The sequence below is a fragment of the Pempheris klunzingeri genome, chromosome 14 (assembly GCF_042242105.1).
Source record: "Pempheris klunzingeri isolate RE-2024b chromosome 14, fPemKlu1.hap1, whole genome shotgun sequence".
Classification (NCBI taxonomy): Eukaryota; Metazoa; Chordata; class Actinopteri; order Acropomatiformes; family Pempheridae; genus Pempheris; species Pempheris klunzingeri.
In genome coordinates this window covers 7,435,153-7,451,428 of record NC_092025.1, presented here as the reverse complement: position 1 = coordinate 7,451,428, position 16,276 = coordinate 7,435,153, and the positions used below count along the sequence as shown (strand labels likewise).

The 16,276-nt window shown below is 41.2% G+C and overlaps 1 protein-coding gene across 1 annotated transcript in view; it reads left to right on the top strand.

The window, feature by feature from the left end:
- Positions 1-11,414, top strand: part of nlgn2b (neuroligin 2b) — a 31,135-nt gene extending 19,721 nt beyond the window's left edge. The window contains exons 4-8 of the mRNA XM_070843860.1: positions 5,675-5,860; positions 8,494-8,759; positions 8,877-9,030; positions 9,855-10,221; positions 10,472-11,414. Coding sequence (XP_070699961.1) covers positions 5,675-5,860; positions 8,494-8,759; positions 8,877-9,030; positions 9,855-10,221; positions 10,472-11,414 — 1,916 coding nt within the window. The remainder of the gene's footprint in view (positions 1-5,674; positions 5,861-8,493; positions 8,760-8,876; positions 9,031-9,854; positions 10,222-10,471) is intronic.
- Positions 11,415-16,276: the final 4,862 nt, after the last annotated feature.

Below are 16,276 nucleotides of genomic sequence, written 5' to 3'. Positions count from 1 at the left end.
CTTGATATGACCCCAATGAGTTAGTGTACTTTTAGTGGAGCCAGTAAATAGGAACTGCTTGTATATCAACATTAATGTATTATTAATGTAACGCTTTGCTAATACTTGTGGCACTATCACATATCAAGCTGACACAAGTATATATGATTAATTCAAACAGAATTATGTTTGTGTCATTAGCTTTTGCGATTAAACATTGTAAACAAGGCTCTGTTTTAAGGCTTTAATTCATTCCTCTTTTTAATTCTCACTGAGAATTAAAATTTTCATCAGTGATCAGTGGGTGGAATTTGCTTTGAAAGGCTTTGAAACTCCTTTTTGCAAGGGTGAAGTTTGAAGCATTGCTTTTCAAATTTGCACGACAGCCTGGTTTTATTGCACAGCATGGTACCGTCTCAATGGGCCTTTGAGAGTAAAAATTGAGTGAGATAAGCAAGGTAATAAATACAATGACACTGGAAGCCTATGGGCAGTGTACTGAAATGACATTAGTTCAGCAGGAGGAAGCCCAATTACAACATAATTTCATTGCTGTGTATACTTGACATAGACGGTTACATAATTGAAATGGAGGTGCCAGCAGGTTGTCAGATTGAACTTGCAGTGCCAACAAGGAGACTTACCAGGTTTTTGTTTAAAAAAAAAAAAGAAAAAAGATTGATAATTCAATGAGAATGTAAAAGAGGTGAAGGCTTTGAATCACACAATGGTCATACAGCTCTTTTATATAGTAGAAAGAAATAAGACAGCAGCCTCCAGGGGGTGCTAGCAATACTGTATACCTTAAGTCTCAAACAAGACAGAAAGGTGTTATCATTTAAAAAAAATGAACTATTTAAACTACATCCTTGTTAACGCAGATCCAGACTCTTGTGAGAATGTAACATTATGCTGCACGTTTTGTAATAATGTCCATTGCTGCATTTACTAACTTGTGGATGAGAGTTGGTGTTTTTATTGGCAGAAATACTTTCAAATCTTTTAAAATGAGATGTGAAGTTATCAGTGCATGCTGCACACGGTGCAGAGAAAGGTCACATTCATCCACGCTTACATTCATACACAGTAGATAATCCCCAAGGTTGCCGCACAATACTGAATGATCAAATCCACTTTATTCCAAACATCAAAACAGATTCTTTAGTCTTCAGCGTGCATGAGACATTCACCACCTGCTTCTTTGCCTCTACTTTTGCTTGATTAATTTAGTGACTCGTATATACAGAAAAATTGCTTAGCTTCCCCTCTTCAATTAACCTTTCTGTGTGTACAAAAGGACAATATCTTCCCTATGATTTTTGACTTCTCTCATCATCCCCTGTGTGACGTCACAGTGAAATTACATAATATGCCCTTCAATATATTCCTTTCACCTCTCTGTCATTTAGGATCTGACAGTAGCTTTGGGCAATATTCGTTTAATACCTGTCTTGTGTCTCTGGATTTTTTTCTTTTTTATCCCTTTTTTATATCCCTTCCTACCCCCTACCCCCCCCCCCCCCCATCCCCTCCCTCTCCTCCTGTTCTTTCTTCTCTGTTCACAGAGTTATGTTCACTGACCCACTGCAGCCATTCTGTTCTGTCCTAAAACTCATTCTGCAGATGCATGTTCCCGTCTCGATGGTCAAACAGTCAGATGACTGACCGCACTTCGGTTCGGGACTGTGAATTTGTGAATGGTGCCGGCTTTTACAAAGACGGTCGACAACAGAGGATGTGCTGAATAATGTTAAAGTACATAAAGTACATTAAATGTAGTGAAAGCAGCCTCTTGATGGAAAGCTGCTGCACTTTTTTGTACAATGCACCAAATAAATTAAGTAAAAAAAAAAAAAAAAAAAGATCCTTCTGAAGCATGTCTTTTTCTCTGTATAAATACATCTTCTTCTTGCAGATGCATTACTATATCAGTAAGGGATAATGGCTTTTACCGTTACTGTACATTAGAGCACACTAAGTGCTCCCACTGTTTTTTGTATCCAGTTGTAGCATGTATTATGCTTTCATCACTTCACAAAATACACTTTTTTGAAAGATTTTTTCCATCAATGATCGAGAAGATATATGAGCGGAAGCAGCAGTTGTTATCAGAAGCCCTGGAGGGACATTTTATAGGGCACTTTGCATGATACAATCAGCTGTAAATATTTTTGTTTTAAATTTCCCTCCATCAGTTGCTCACTACTGCTCTGTCATCCATTCATTTCCCCGTCTTCAGCCTGTATCTTTACTTAGAGGGTGATGACTCTCCTCACAGTTCCTTGGCCGTTACCTAAAGCAAGTGTTGAATATGCATGAGTTCAGCCTCATAAACTGCTGCTCTCAGCGCTAAAGTCAGTAGGAAGCCCAACTCAGCAGATGGGGGGGAGGAGGGGGGGGGATCAGAAAGAAAACTTAGTGAAAGAGAGGAGAAGAGGGAACTTGTTTGACTTATCTTCAATGGTGGAAGATAAACCAAATTTCCTCTCTTCATGTTGCCCTTGCACAGAGGCGCTAGCTCTGGCTAGCATGCTAGTCGATCCACTCAAACTGCGTGTGTGTATTCACTCTGTTTTTGTGCTCATGTGCGCATGCATGCAGCTGTTTGTGTACTTGAATATGGGAGTGCTTGAATGTGTGTATGCAAGTGCCTTTGTGAGTGTCTGTCCATATCATTTTGCCTGAAGCCCTGGACAGTTGCCAGGCAACTGTGGCAGGCAGCTCAGCACTCGGCTGGGCAGCCACGGAGCAGACGCTTCCACATGCCTATGGTTTTGATAAGCGGCACAGGTCAGCGCTGATTCGCTACCAGGTCACAGTCACATCAGGCTAAAAGACAGTCAATTGCTGTGATGATCTAAGGATGATACAATTACACTGTAACAGGCAAACTATATATTAATTATTGGGAATAATCCTTTCAAGGTAATATTTCTTCCACATCATTGATACAATTGAAAGTAACATGATTTCGATGTTTTTTATTAATCCATCCAGCACTAAACACTGCACTATGGAAGCCGAGAGCAGCTTCTCTTAAATTCAGTAATCCTATTATCTCTAGATCACAATTTAATCAAGCGGTGGTTTCTCATGATCATTATCTCTTTATCATTAGGTAAGAAGAGAGATTATTGTTTTCTCAAGACTGGGTCAGTGTTTATGGTTGCATATTGTGCAACAAGGATTCATTTGTTCTCTCAAGATTAAAAGATAATTTAATCGTGATTCTGAGACATTGTGAAAGAATATCAGCAAACATGGCTGCCCTTAGCGTCTTTATTTGTGCTCTGTAAGTACAACATCCAGGTCACTGCATCTGTGGACCAACATGAACACATGGCACAGACACATGACATTTTGATGAAGGTTTACCTTAATCTACATAAGATTTAATTATTGCTCTTTGTGCAAACATACTCGAGCTTAAATACTGTCTATATTGTTGGATGTTAGTTCTGTACCAAAGTGCAAAGCCACTGTGTTTTACTTGCAGTTGTTTTTCTCTTCTATTTCTGGACAGTTATTTTTGGCAGCCCACAAGTGTTTTTTATCCTTAATGTGTTTTGCTTGTAATATTCTTGTTCATTAGAAGTGAGAAATGATTATGGGCTGATATATACCAGCTAAAACTGTTTACCAGGGCTTAACCTATCCAAAATAATCTTAATAAGACAGCAGACACCTTCCTCTGCCCCTATGAAAAATGAAAACAATTACAAACATATGAGCAAACACTGCACATTGTTCTCATATTTAATGTCCAAATGTAAATCACGGCAACACACCACACTGAACAAAAATAAAAGAATATGGATGACACTCTGTAATATGAATTAGGATTAAAGCAGATGAACCTAATGAAAACAGTCCAGGCTTAAAGAGTTGTTAACTGTAATGGAAGTACAGTGAAGAGTGTGGAGTGAGATATGTGTGTGTCACGCTGATTGTTGAACTGAGAGGTCAGTTTGGCAGGTTACCATCACCACCACCATCACCATCACTGCTGTTACCGTCATCATCATCACCATCACCATCACTTACATTATTAACACCAACAATAAAACTGAGTTTGCTGGTCAGCACACTTTGTTTTCTGTTGACTCCCTTTACTAAACTTTATGGCTGTCCCATTCTCATTCAGTCACATTAATGTATCCCACACAAGGAAACTTACTGAATTAGGATCACTTTGCAGTAAAATGTGTGCTTGTGTTAAATCTGCACCAGGAAAGATGAAAATGTGTCCAACCATCTTATCCAATAAAGTGACACATTATGGTTGGAGAAAAGAAAACAGCTCCATCTTCCTCAAAGTTACAATTGTCAGTATGTTTTATATTATTAACGTTACTGCGTGTATGTGAAATGGATCGCTCCAAGTGCTGAACCCACAGAGAATTATCCCCGACTCCGCAGTCTCCCTCAATTCTAAGGAGGTGTACAGCATCGTCAGATCTTTGTTTTGCTTTTGGGGCCCGCAACTTGTTTTGGTTCAGTTTATATCAGTTTATGTCTTATCAGAGTCATTTTCAGCCTCAGCAGGCAGCCCTTTTCTGCGTAGAATGCGTGATAAACTCACTGTAGAGCATTTACCAGCCAAAGAAGCCGTATATTACCGTCAGCGGTTGGTGGAGACCAAAAATGGAGCTAAAAGGAGAGTGAATGTTGAACTCACATCAGCTAAGTGGCCAGAAACACGACTCCAAATCAATTATAATGTCGATCTACAACTGGCCACACCTATGGTTAACACTGGTAATGCTAATGATGTCTTAATAATACATGTCCTAGAAATCCATTTAAATTGGCATGTTCAGCAGAACTCATTATGAACTGCTACTCTGTCACTAGTAAGTATAAATACATTTAATAGCAGTCGCAGAATAAATGCCAGCCATTCATAGTCAGAAATGTCAAAAGTTGTGTCATAATAATCAAAATGTTAAGGATTATATTTTAAAAGGGTATGGGCATGGGTACTTGTGGGAAATTCTGTTCATGCACAGGGAGTTACACCAATAATATAATGTCAAAATATCTAATAAAATTTACTATTAAGCCGCACTGTTAATATGAGAGAATCAAGAGGTGAAATTTCATCATGTCCTCCACCCCTACAGTGACTAATCTGACTAATCTGAGGAGTGTGCAATTTACTGAAATCATTTTTGATGCTTTCTGGGTATCGAAGTCATCCAAATGGGAGCTGCTTGAAACTCATGTCATGTACTGTAATTCAGTATCATAAGAACAAAGGATTCAGTGTGTGTGTGTGTGTGTGTGTGTGTGTGGTTGACATTTTGTTCAGTTTACTTTATCTTGTTGTGGGTGTGCACCTACTGTGTTAATGTGTGTCCTGGAAGTAGGTGAAACATGCCTTCTGTTGCTCTCCTCCTCTCTCTGCTGACAAGTTCTCTTAACTGTGTTGTATTTCCAGCGTGGGTATTAAAAATGAGTAATTTGGCGAGCTTTCTGTGCGAAATCTCCTCAGACTTGCAAGGAGTTGGAGGCTGAGAAGTTCAGGATGCCATCTTCTGTTTATGTGGGATATTTGTTTCTTCAAAAAAAGGCAATAAATGCACAGGATTATGTTATCCTGTGTCCCTGAGTTTCTGCCCCGCTCCTCTTTCTGCATATAATATGTCTTTTTTTCCTCCTTTCCTCTCTGTGTTTGTTCTAATTTACCCTGCAGGGTTTCTGAGCACAGGGGACCAGTCTGCTAAGGGGAACTATGGCTTGTTGGACCAGATCCAGGCCCTGCGCTGGCTCAATGAAAACATTGGCCACTTTGGAGGAGACCCAGAGAGAATCACCATCTTTGGCTCGGGAGCTGGTGCCGCCTGTGTGAACCTTCTCATCCTCTCCCACCACTCTGAGGGTAAGGCTCTGTCACTGTCATTGTCACATTAATAGTCATATACCCTGGTGAAAAGGGGATTAACATTTCAGGACAGTGTGGGTAGTGTATTTCTTTACAGCACATGTAAGTAATTTCAATGAACAGCCTAAACCAGATAAAAATGTATGGCAGTAATATTTCCCCAAGTAAGGGCATGCAATATTCAGATATGAGTCATCTACTATTTGCAGATATATAGTATATAAACATAGATATATATGTTTTCAATAAACATGAAAAACTGCAAAGATTCAGTAATTTAAAAGAGACCAGATTGCCATTCTGGACGGTGCTTGAGCCGACAGATGGATGAAAACAGTAAGTTATTTGCCATAAAACCATTACTCACCTTGGGACACAAGCTCTGTAATAATCCCAAATAACGTCATTCCACGAGGGACTAAGATCACTGAACTGCACTGACAAAATTGTCCTTCTCCTATAAAACTAATCCTGTCTGGACAAGGCATTAGGAATAGATACAATATATATATATAAATAGAGCTCATATGTTTTTCACTTTGACTTCAAATGAAGAACATCACAAGCTCTTTCCATATTTATTGTTGTATGTATACAGCATCATATGATTGTGTTTCATTAGGAGATTTGGTGATTCTAAGCAGACACATTAATAATGTGTCTCAGTGAGGGCTGGACCAAAAAGACTGTTGTCTTTTCCAGCTGTATTATAAAATAATTCCCTTCCTTTAATAGATGGGCAGCTTAAAGTGCCCCTTTTGGTCAGTAATCTTGCATTTTGGGCTTCTAAGAGCTAAATAACAGAGTCTTCAGTTCACGTGTCTAATGTTTCACTAATGCTGCAGGCAAGCGCGACTAAGTGGTAAAAAATTTGATTTAAGGAGTGTATTGAAAACACTTCTTCTCTTTTGTTATATAAATACAAAAGCAAGGAGTGCAAAGTATAAAAGTGTTTCCTAAAATCATGGCACCCTTTCACGGTAATTTTTTCCCCACTCCCATAGTTCCAAGTTAAATAGATGTTAGTAATACATGACAAAAATTTATGTGAGCCTATTCTCAACCACTTCTAAAGACAGAGGATAATAGTTTAAGGATATGTTGCTCTGCAGATTAGCTGATAAATACTGAATTTAATCTATCCAATGAATAAAAATGAAGTATGCTAGTTGGTTCAAATATTTCCTTTCATAGGTATTTAAGGCGGTGATGTAGACGTTTTGCCCTACATTTGAAAATAATATAAAAATGCAGTTCATGTCACAATGCAAAAGGATACAAGTAAACCCTGTGGTACCCTTGGCCCGTCGTCGAGGCACCGCCTCTGGAACCACTGCAGTGTACCTCTTATTAAAGACTGTACCATACTTTCTTTTGCTTGTTTTAATGGCAGATCTCAAAAATACCCACCAGATGTTTGGTCACTAATCCTCTGATGTGATCTTGGTTGGTAGAGCTCAGACGGTGAATGACACTATATACAAGAATTCAGATTATGTTATTACTGAAATGTTAACCTTCCCGCTGATAAACTGACCTTGAACAGATAAGATAGATAAAGATGATCTACACAGTATGAAGGAGAGTGTGCGCATGGGGACACACACATATTTTTGTTTAAACATGCAGGAGGACATGGAAAAGCATTTCAGTAACTGGGCAGTACTGGCCAAGTTGGTGGTTGTTGTCAAGGTGCCAGCTAATGCTGGCTGTGTTGCATGCTGTCCACAGACAAGACTAGTGTATTTGAAAGCATATCTTTATATCAATGTTGATGGCACTTTTGTAGACTAGTTTTTTTAGTTCATATTTGATTATTCTGGTCGACATCAGTAAATTTTTGCTCAGTGATAACGGTTGGTTGTCTTTATGGGTTGTTATGCATGGATGTGTGGTAGAAATCCTCCTCTACTCCATTTTGAAGTCAGGCTGTAACACCACAAAGTGGAGAAAAAGTTGGAGGGTGAACAGTTTTTAAAGGTACTGTGTGTGTATGTGTGTGTGTGTGTGTGTGTGTGTGTGTGTGTGCAGTGGAGAGATGAGATGAAGAGTGGAGCTGGAGCTGCAGCTGAGAGCCTTCTTAATTGATTTCACAGGGAGAGGAGCGGGGGTGGGGCACATGCAGAATATGGGGGGGCTTAATTATTAATGACAGAATCTGCAGATAAAACAGAGGGACAGCAAGCCACTTTACATAACAGTGCAGCGGTGCAACAGTGCGAGCAGTTTTCTTTCTCTCTCTGTCTCTCTTTCTGTCTTTCTCGCTCTGTCCAGTGAAGCCATCCAGCCCTCTGCTGTGTGCAGAGTTGTCACCATTTTTCCTGCTGCTGTCTCGTTGTATGTAATGGAGGCGCGGCATTCTCCTGCCATAATTTTCACAAAGATTTTCTCCGGCTATTAAAGCAGCAGAATATCTTCTTCATCTTGCTTCGTATGTAAAACTCTACAATTGCTCCTCCTCCAACATATGCATTATTGAAAGCACTCACACTGTAAGGCCTTGAAGGCCCCATCAGCTGCTTGCAAAAGTGTGTCAGAGGGAAAAAAATAGTGTTGAACTGAAAGAGAATAAGCGATTGCATGTTTTGTGTTGAAGCTATACCTGCTGTGAATGGCCCTGCTCTGTGTAGGCCTGTTCCAGAGGGCCATTGCTCAGAGTGGCTCAGCCATCTCCAGCTGGGCCGTCAACTACCGACCTGTGATGTACACCAAGATCCTGGCGAGGAAGGTTGGCTGCACTCTGGGGGACATGGCTGAGTTGGTGGACTGCCTGAGGAGGAAAAGTTTCCGGGAGCTGGTGGACCAAGACATCCAACCTGCACGCTACCACATCGCCTTCGGCCCCGTGGTGGACGGTGACGTGGTGCCTGATGACCCTGAGATCCTCATGCAGCAGGTCAGAGCTGATTTCACTGGAAATCAACCAGTGAATGACTCTTGTGTTTCTTTTGATAATTTCCTTGCATTTGGTGTGTGACCACTCTGTACTGTGTGTGTGTTTTTGTGACTCCAGGGAGAGTTCCTGAACTACGACATATTGCTGGGTGTCAACCAGGGAGAGGGCCTGAAGTTTGTGGATGACAGTGAAGGAGAAGACGGAATATCAGCAGCCTCGTTTGACTACACCATCTCCAACTTTGTGGACAATCTATATGGATACCCTGATGGTCAGATTCTACCACCTTTTGCCTTTAAATGAATAATTAGTTTAGTACTCAGAAGTACTCAGACCCTTTACTTAACTAAAAGTAGCACTACCACATTGTAAAAACACTCAATGACAAGTCATGAGTGAAATTCTACTCAAGTAAAGCTACATAAGTATTAACAGCATAATGTAGTTGTATTTATCAAATGTGTGATATGAGTGATATTCAGTTATATTGTTGGATTAGTATTACTGATGCATTTATGTGAAAGTAGTATTTTACTGTTTTAGTCCGTTGTGGTGGAGCTAGTTGCAACTATTTTACATACTGTTGTATTCTAGTATCTAAGTTCATCATATGAATGAATGAATGAAATATTTTGCCTTCAGTTGTGGTGAAGTGGAAGAAGTACAAGTACCTCAAGTTTCTACTTAAGTACAGTACTTGATTAATTCTATTTAGTTATTTTCCACCACTGCTGCAAGATGACGGCATAGCGCGATTATAATGTTATAGATAACATGGGTTTGAGTTTGCCGTTTTATTGGGGGGGGGGGGTACAGAGATACAAAAAGCCACTGACTGGACAGATAACTTCTTTGACCATTTATTTGCTGGGATGAAACTACATGCTAATGTAGCAAACATTATATAATACTATCAAGCAGTGAGACAGGACGTGGAAAGAAAATCTAACAACACACCACTGTGGCGATGACTTACTTACATTTACTATATTTGAATCAAAGAAAATTCCATCGAAATCCCTCCACCAAATATTGAACATAACCACGCACTCTGCCTCTACGCACACACTCACTGTCCTTTTTGTTTCTTTCAAGGTAAAGATATCCTCAGGGAAACCATAAAGTTCATGTACACAGACTGGGCCGACAGGGACAACAGTGACATGCGTAGGAAGACCCTCCTGGCTCTGTTCACGGACCATCAGTGGGTGGCCCCGGCCGTCGCCACCGCCAAACTGCACGCCGAGTTCCAGTCGCCCGTCTTTTTCTACACCTTCCACCACCACTGTCAGACCGAGGCGAGGCCAGATTGGGCAGACGCCGCCCATGGAGACGAGATCCCCTATGTGTTTGGGATTCCCATGGTGGGAGCCACTGACCTGTTTCCCTGCAACTTCTCCAAGAACGACGTAATGCTCAGTGCTGTGGTCATGACATACTGGACCAACTTTGCAAAGACGGGGTTAGTATAATGACACATTTAAGGAATGTTCTTTGATATTAAGTGAATTTATTCCGTGTCAAGTAATCCACTGTGTGTGCAGTACACAGTATTAGCAAGGTCATAGCTCAGCTCAAGTAGCACATCAGCTCTTGTGGTTTAGTATATAAGTGTATTCGCAAAACACATGCAATGCTAAGTTAATAGCTTAGTGGTAATTAATCATTTTTAGCATAAAGAATATTTTGATTCTGTTGTTTCTGTCTCCCAGGGATCCTAACCTACCAGTTCCTCAGGACACCACATTCATCCACACCAAGCCCAACCGCTTTGAGGAGGTCATCTGGACCAAGTTCAGCTCCAAAGACAAGCAGTATTTGCATATCGGCCTGAAGCCTCGTGTCAGAGACAACTACCGGGCCAACAAGGTGGCCTTTTGGCTGGAGCTGGTGCCACATCTCCACAGCCTCCACAAAGAAATCGTTAGCTCCATCACAACCCGACTGCCACCCCGAGGCACCAACCACTGGAAGGGCCCTCACAGCCCTGGCACCCACTCTACGCGCCACCCTCCACCTATCTCCACCTATCCGCCTGACCCTGAGCCCGACGGTTCAGAGAGACCCCGTTATTCTCCCTTCCCCAGCGAGACTAGGGACTACTCCACCGAGCTGAGTGTGACAGTAGCTGTGGGCGCCTCGCTTCTTTTCCTGAATGTGCTGGCCTTTGCCGCGCTTTACTACAAACGGGATAAGCGCCATGAACTCATGCAGAGACGCCACCGCCGACTGTCCCCGCAACGTGGCACGACAATGGGCATGGGCATGGGCGTCGGAATGGGAGTAGTCGGGGCCCCACCGCACAATGACCTGGCGCTGAGTCAGGAGGAGGAGCTAATGTCGCTGCAGATGAAGCAGCAAAGAGTGGAGCTGGAGCACGGCACGCCTCTACCGTCCCGCGGCGTCCATGGCGACCTGGAACCCCTGCGGCCTCCCGTGTGCCCGCCTGACTACACGCTGGCCCTGCGGCGGGCGCCGGAGGACGTGCCACTGATGACAGCCAATACCATCACCATGATCCCCAGCACCATCAGCAGCATGCAGCCCCTCCACCCTTTCAACACCTATCCCCCTGTCCCGGCCCCCTCCACTACACCTGTACCCAGCCACAGCAACAATGCCCTGCCACACCAACACTCCACCACCCGTGTATAGGACCAGGCACAACCCCACTCCGGGCTTACAGAGACGCACCACACAAACTGCTCCATACAATCTCCACTCTCACCACCCTCTTTTCTTCTTTACTATATCTTTGTCTCTTTTCTCATTAAGCCCTCAAATAAAGCTGCAGTTTGTAAGATTTTAAGCAGTGAAATACCTCTAAAATGAAATCATGAATCAAGGAGTTGATTAAAAAAGCTCCTTTGCCAAAAGCCTGTCATCACAGGTACATACTGCTTTGCCCTGTTCCAGCTCTTTCAAGAAGTCTTGCCTGGGCGAGCCACTGAACGCAGCTTTAAGCTTGTAGCTCTCTCCCCTCTCAAAGAGGAACCGAGCTGATCACAATCAGTCAATCTTACGTGTAGCTTGGTTGTTTTGCGCATGTGTTGTTGTTGTCAGTGTAAAAACTATGTTTGACATAGAGTACATATATTCATTCTCATTCATTTAGTGAAAAGATAACACAGTAGCGAGCAGCTTTGCACGAGGCGACATATGCCCCAGCAAGCTGTCTGTCATAAAGCGGTGATTTCTTGAAACTTACAAATTGCAGCTTTAAAGGCCCAATCTGGAAGTGGAATTTGGCACCCTGTGTTGAGCACTATGTCCCAACAGCTGTCTCTCTGTTCTGATTTTGGAGACTTTTGTTCAGTGTGAAATGTATTGACAGCACTGGAAGTACAAGGATGAACTATTTGACATTGAAGCATGAGTTTTTCATTGATTTTACCACTTAATTTCTGCTGCTTACAAATTTATGTACCTGTTTTCAGTTATAATGCGGTCTAAATGCAATCCAAATTCCTGCTTTTTAAAAATCTGTATACTCACAAATGCTGCTTTCAAATCATTTCCAGATTGGGGCTTCAACTGTTGGGCGGTACAGGAAATAACTGAATCATACCCAGTCTGTGGGATGCAACCTGGAATCCAGGCTGCCCATTAGAACTCGCTGCATCTCCGCCGCACAGGCTCTAATCACGTCCATTACTGTATTTGTTTCTCACTCATTATCTCTGTCTGTATCTCCATCTCAGCCCATTTAACTGCTTCTCTCTTTTCGCTGCCTCACGCTCTTTCTCTCTACGCATCTGCCCTTGTAGCTCTTTTTATTAAAACCATCGACATAACCCGTTTCCATCCTCACTTCTCTCCTCTTTCTCACAATCACTTCTAGACTCTCTTTTCCTTTTGGAGTCTTTTATACAAAAACACAAATGTAAATGATGTATTATTAATAAATTGTAAGGATATGAATGAAAAAAAAAGATATTCTGATATCTCGTTTTTACCAGCATTCTTGGTGCCAAGTACTGTGATAAAGTTCCTCTTTCACGGGCGTCCAGTGGACCGCCTGGAGAGGTCCATCCTGACTGTATCTTACAAAAGGAATTACCATCATAAAAAGTGCCAACCCCTTCATCTTTCTTTTTGATCCACACACTTTTTTTTTTGTTAAAGTACACTCAATGTTGCACTGTGGCTGGTCTCTTCTTTAAAGGGAAATCAGATTCAATATATCCTCGTTTGAAAAAAAAAAAAAAAAAGAATATAAAGTTTTATTAACTACTTTGCTGTCTGGAATATTTGCATGATTTTTTTTTTTTTACAAAGAGTGTGGACAGAGACATTTGTTTGTCATTTTGATGATTTGCCTTGTTCTTCATTGATTTTCTTTTATTTTGAAAATCATTTTCATTTTCTATTTTACTATCAGCTGCACTTTGTGGTACTTCAAAAAGGTATTAAAGTATTAAGAGATGAATATTGTGTAAAACTATGATTATAACAAAGAGAGTAAATATTTCCTCTTTATTTTTCTTTATTTCCTAACACTGAGGCTGTGCTGCAAAACTACCAGAGAGACTGATGAAAGCCCTTTTCTTTCCTCCCTCTTTTTGCTCTGTTTCTCTTTATCTTTTGCATCTGTCAAGTTTGCAGTCACTGTATCTCAATCTCACCTGAAGATAGCACTTTTTTTAAGTTACAAAAAAAAAAGGCGCAACTACTTTACATGAATAGTCTAAATAAGGTTTTTGTCTGTGACTGACATGAACCACATGCTTCAAGTGTTTGAAGACTGCCTGACAGTTATCTTTTCGTCTGCTCTTTTGTTGCTTCATGTTCCTCCCCCCCACCCCTCTGCACGGTGGGAGACGGGATAAGGTATATTTATGATGGTCAAAAGGTGAGAAAGCCTTGTATGCGCGTTTCACATCTTTCGCACAACTGAACACAGAGACGGGTCACACTCTGGACAATTCTGAAAAAAAAAACCCCAGTGACATTAGGACAACACTGGACAAATGCAGACAGTGATTTAATGGCGATAGCTTGTCGGCTACGGTATGATCTGTCAATGCACAGAGGATGCATTCTAAAAAACCTGATTTTAAAAAAAAATCTTTAATGACAGACATTACTCATACACCATATACCACAAAAGCAAGGCGAGCGGGGTTCCTTCCCCGTTCCTGTGATGTTCTGTGTCCCGTCTGCTTAGGATACCGACACTCTGGAGCCAGACTGCCATCCCTCACACTGGACTGGAGCGAGCTGCGAGGACAAAAGAACAAAAACCAACACATGAAACAAACTGTACATTTTTTAAGTGTAAGAGAACAACTTGGAATTTGTAAATATTATGTTTGTCGTTTGGTTTGAGTGATTGGCCGGATCTTTTCTTTGTGACAACAGGTGCAAGTTTAGATGACTTACATGATTTTTAGCACTCATGCGTATGTTTGATTCTCCTTTATTTCCTAGATCTCAAGGGCAAAATTCCAATACGTAATGGGCACATGAATACATCTATTATCTTACGTGAATGAGGAAAAGTAAAAACATAAAAAATCACAGCATGGTCAAGGTCAGCTTAAACACGAAGAGGAATGCTTACGGCTCAGGTTAGCTCAGATACTGTGGTGATAAAATGCATATATGGCTGTCGAAAGCATAAAGTACACACCTGGCACTATCCCATCAATTATAAAGGCAGCTTTTGAGTGAAATGAGTCCTTTCATTGGTGAAAAAGCCAAAGAACAGCTGCAGAGAACAGACGAAGGAAGGGGAAAACAGGGATAATTTGAGAAATGAGGCGAAAAGCAAGAGATGGGGCGGATGTTTCAAATGTGCTCAAAACAAACCACAAATCAAGGAATTTTGCTTGTGATTGCTGTTGGATTTAATTGTTAGTGTCTCACGTTGTCTTAAGCATTGTCATACAGTATAAACCTGTAATTGGGAGGTTGTGAAATCCTTTGTACTCTTTTGGTCTTATTTCAGACTCTAATCATGGTGGTTGTTTTGCTACCTTTTGCAGTTTTGTCTGCACATTCTGTTTATGGGATTATTGACCCAGCTGTCTGATGTGAGTTTGAGTTGCCCACGCTTCCACAAGCAGCATTACAAGGACAGTATTTTTTGTTTTGTTTTGGGTTTGTTTTGTTTTTTTCAAATAAAGGTTTGGACAGCCAACAGATAATGGAAGCACACTCACCAAGTTTACATGTTTACACTACAGTTATGATGTTGGCTTAAGGTAAGGAAAAAAAATCAGAAAAATAAAAAGCATTACAAGGATCCAAATATCTTCTTACTATAACATTTATTGCTGGGATGGTAAAGTGAAGGCTTGCACCTGTTTGTCTGTTTCATTTAGTCTGATTCAGTAACCTGCTTGAAGCTCAAGATACTGTGAGAGAGCATAATGACCAGAAGGGGTTGAAAGAATTAAAGTTAATATTTCTATTTCAAATAGAGGCTATTACACACTGTATGTTGTGTATCTGAACTGGAAAACATTAAAAGACATTCTTAAACAAATTCTTTGCCATTTTTGTGACATTGTCAGAGTATTGAAGATGTATTACATATGCTTGCCACTTGGTGGCAGAAGAACCCAAAAGAGTGACGGTTAACTGGCAGATGGTGATTTACACAACCAGCAGATACTTACTTCACTCTAAGTCATGTTTCTGGCCTCCTGAATGTCCAAAACACACTTAACTTTTAGCTCCTGGTTTGGTCTCCACCAGCTCCTAAATCTGGAGTTGGCTAAGCTAGCTAGCTTAGTTATTACCATAGTCAGTTTGCTATTTGGCAGTGCACAGCAGCAATATCAAAGTGTATGGCTCATGTTTGCTGCCCATCGCTGCTGGAAACAGTTGACAATGGAGAGCCTGATTCCAACAGTGGCTAAAATGCTCTGTAGGTTGTTGGTTGTTTGGGTCCGTCACTGCCTGCGACTCCTCGCACATCAGGTCTTTGAACTCACTGACAACATTTACAACAGCTGCTACCAATATGTTTTTGTCTGGTGTGCCCCCACAGACCTGTAAGATGAGCTCACCGTTCCTCTGAGTTCATTTTGAAATCAGTTCAAACTGTTCATTTGAATGGCTTTTAAACTGGATGCTCTTTCAACCATCTATCCTTTATTGTGAGCTGATTTTTTTTTTTTTTTTTTTTTGTAGTACTTTCCACACTCTTGATTAGAACATAATTCAGATGTCAGATTGACTCAGTATGTGGACATATATTTTTCTTGAGAACATAATTTCTATTTTGTCTAACTATCTGAGCTACTGCATACTTTTTGCACCCCTGGCAGCTGTAGGAGTACCCTCTGGGGTACGGGTACGCCTGGTTGGGAATCACTGCTTAGTTAAGCTTGACAGCAGTGATGATGGTTGTTGCTTGTGTATCCTCCTAACGCCCAGCTTCCCATGATTTCTTTCTCTGAGCCAGTGAGGTCTGACTCTCGCACCATGAGGTCTTCAAGTTATCTGAAGGATTTGAATTTCAAACCCTAAAATGACATGGCAGCACCAGTTTTATGAAAGGAACTGGA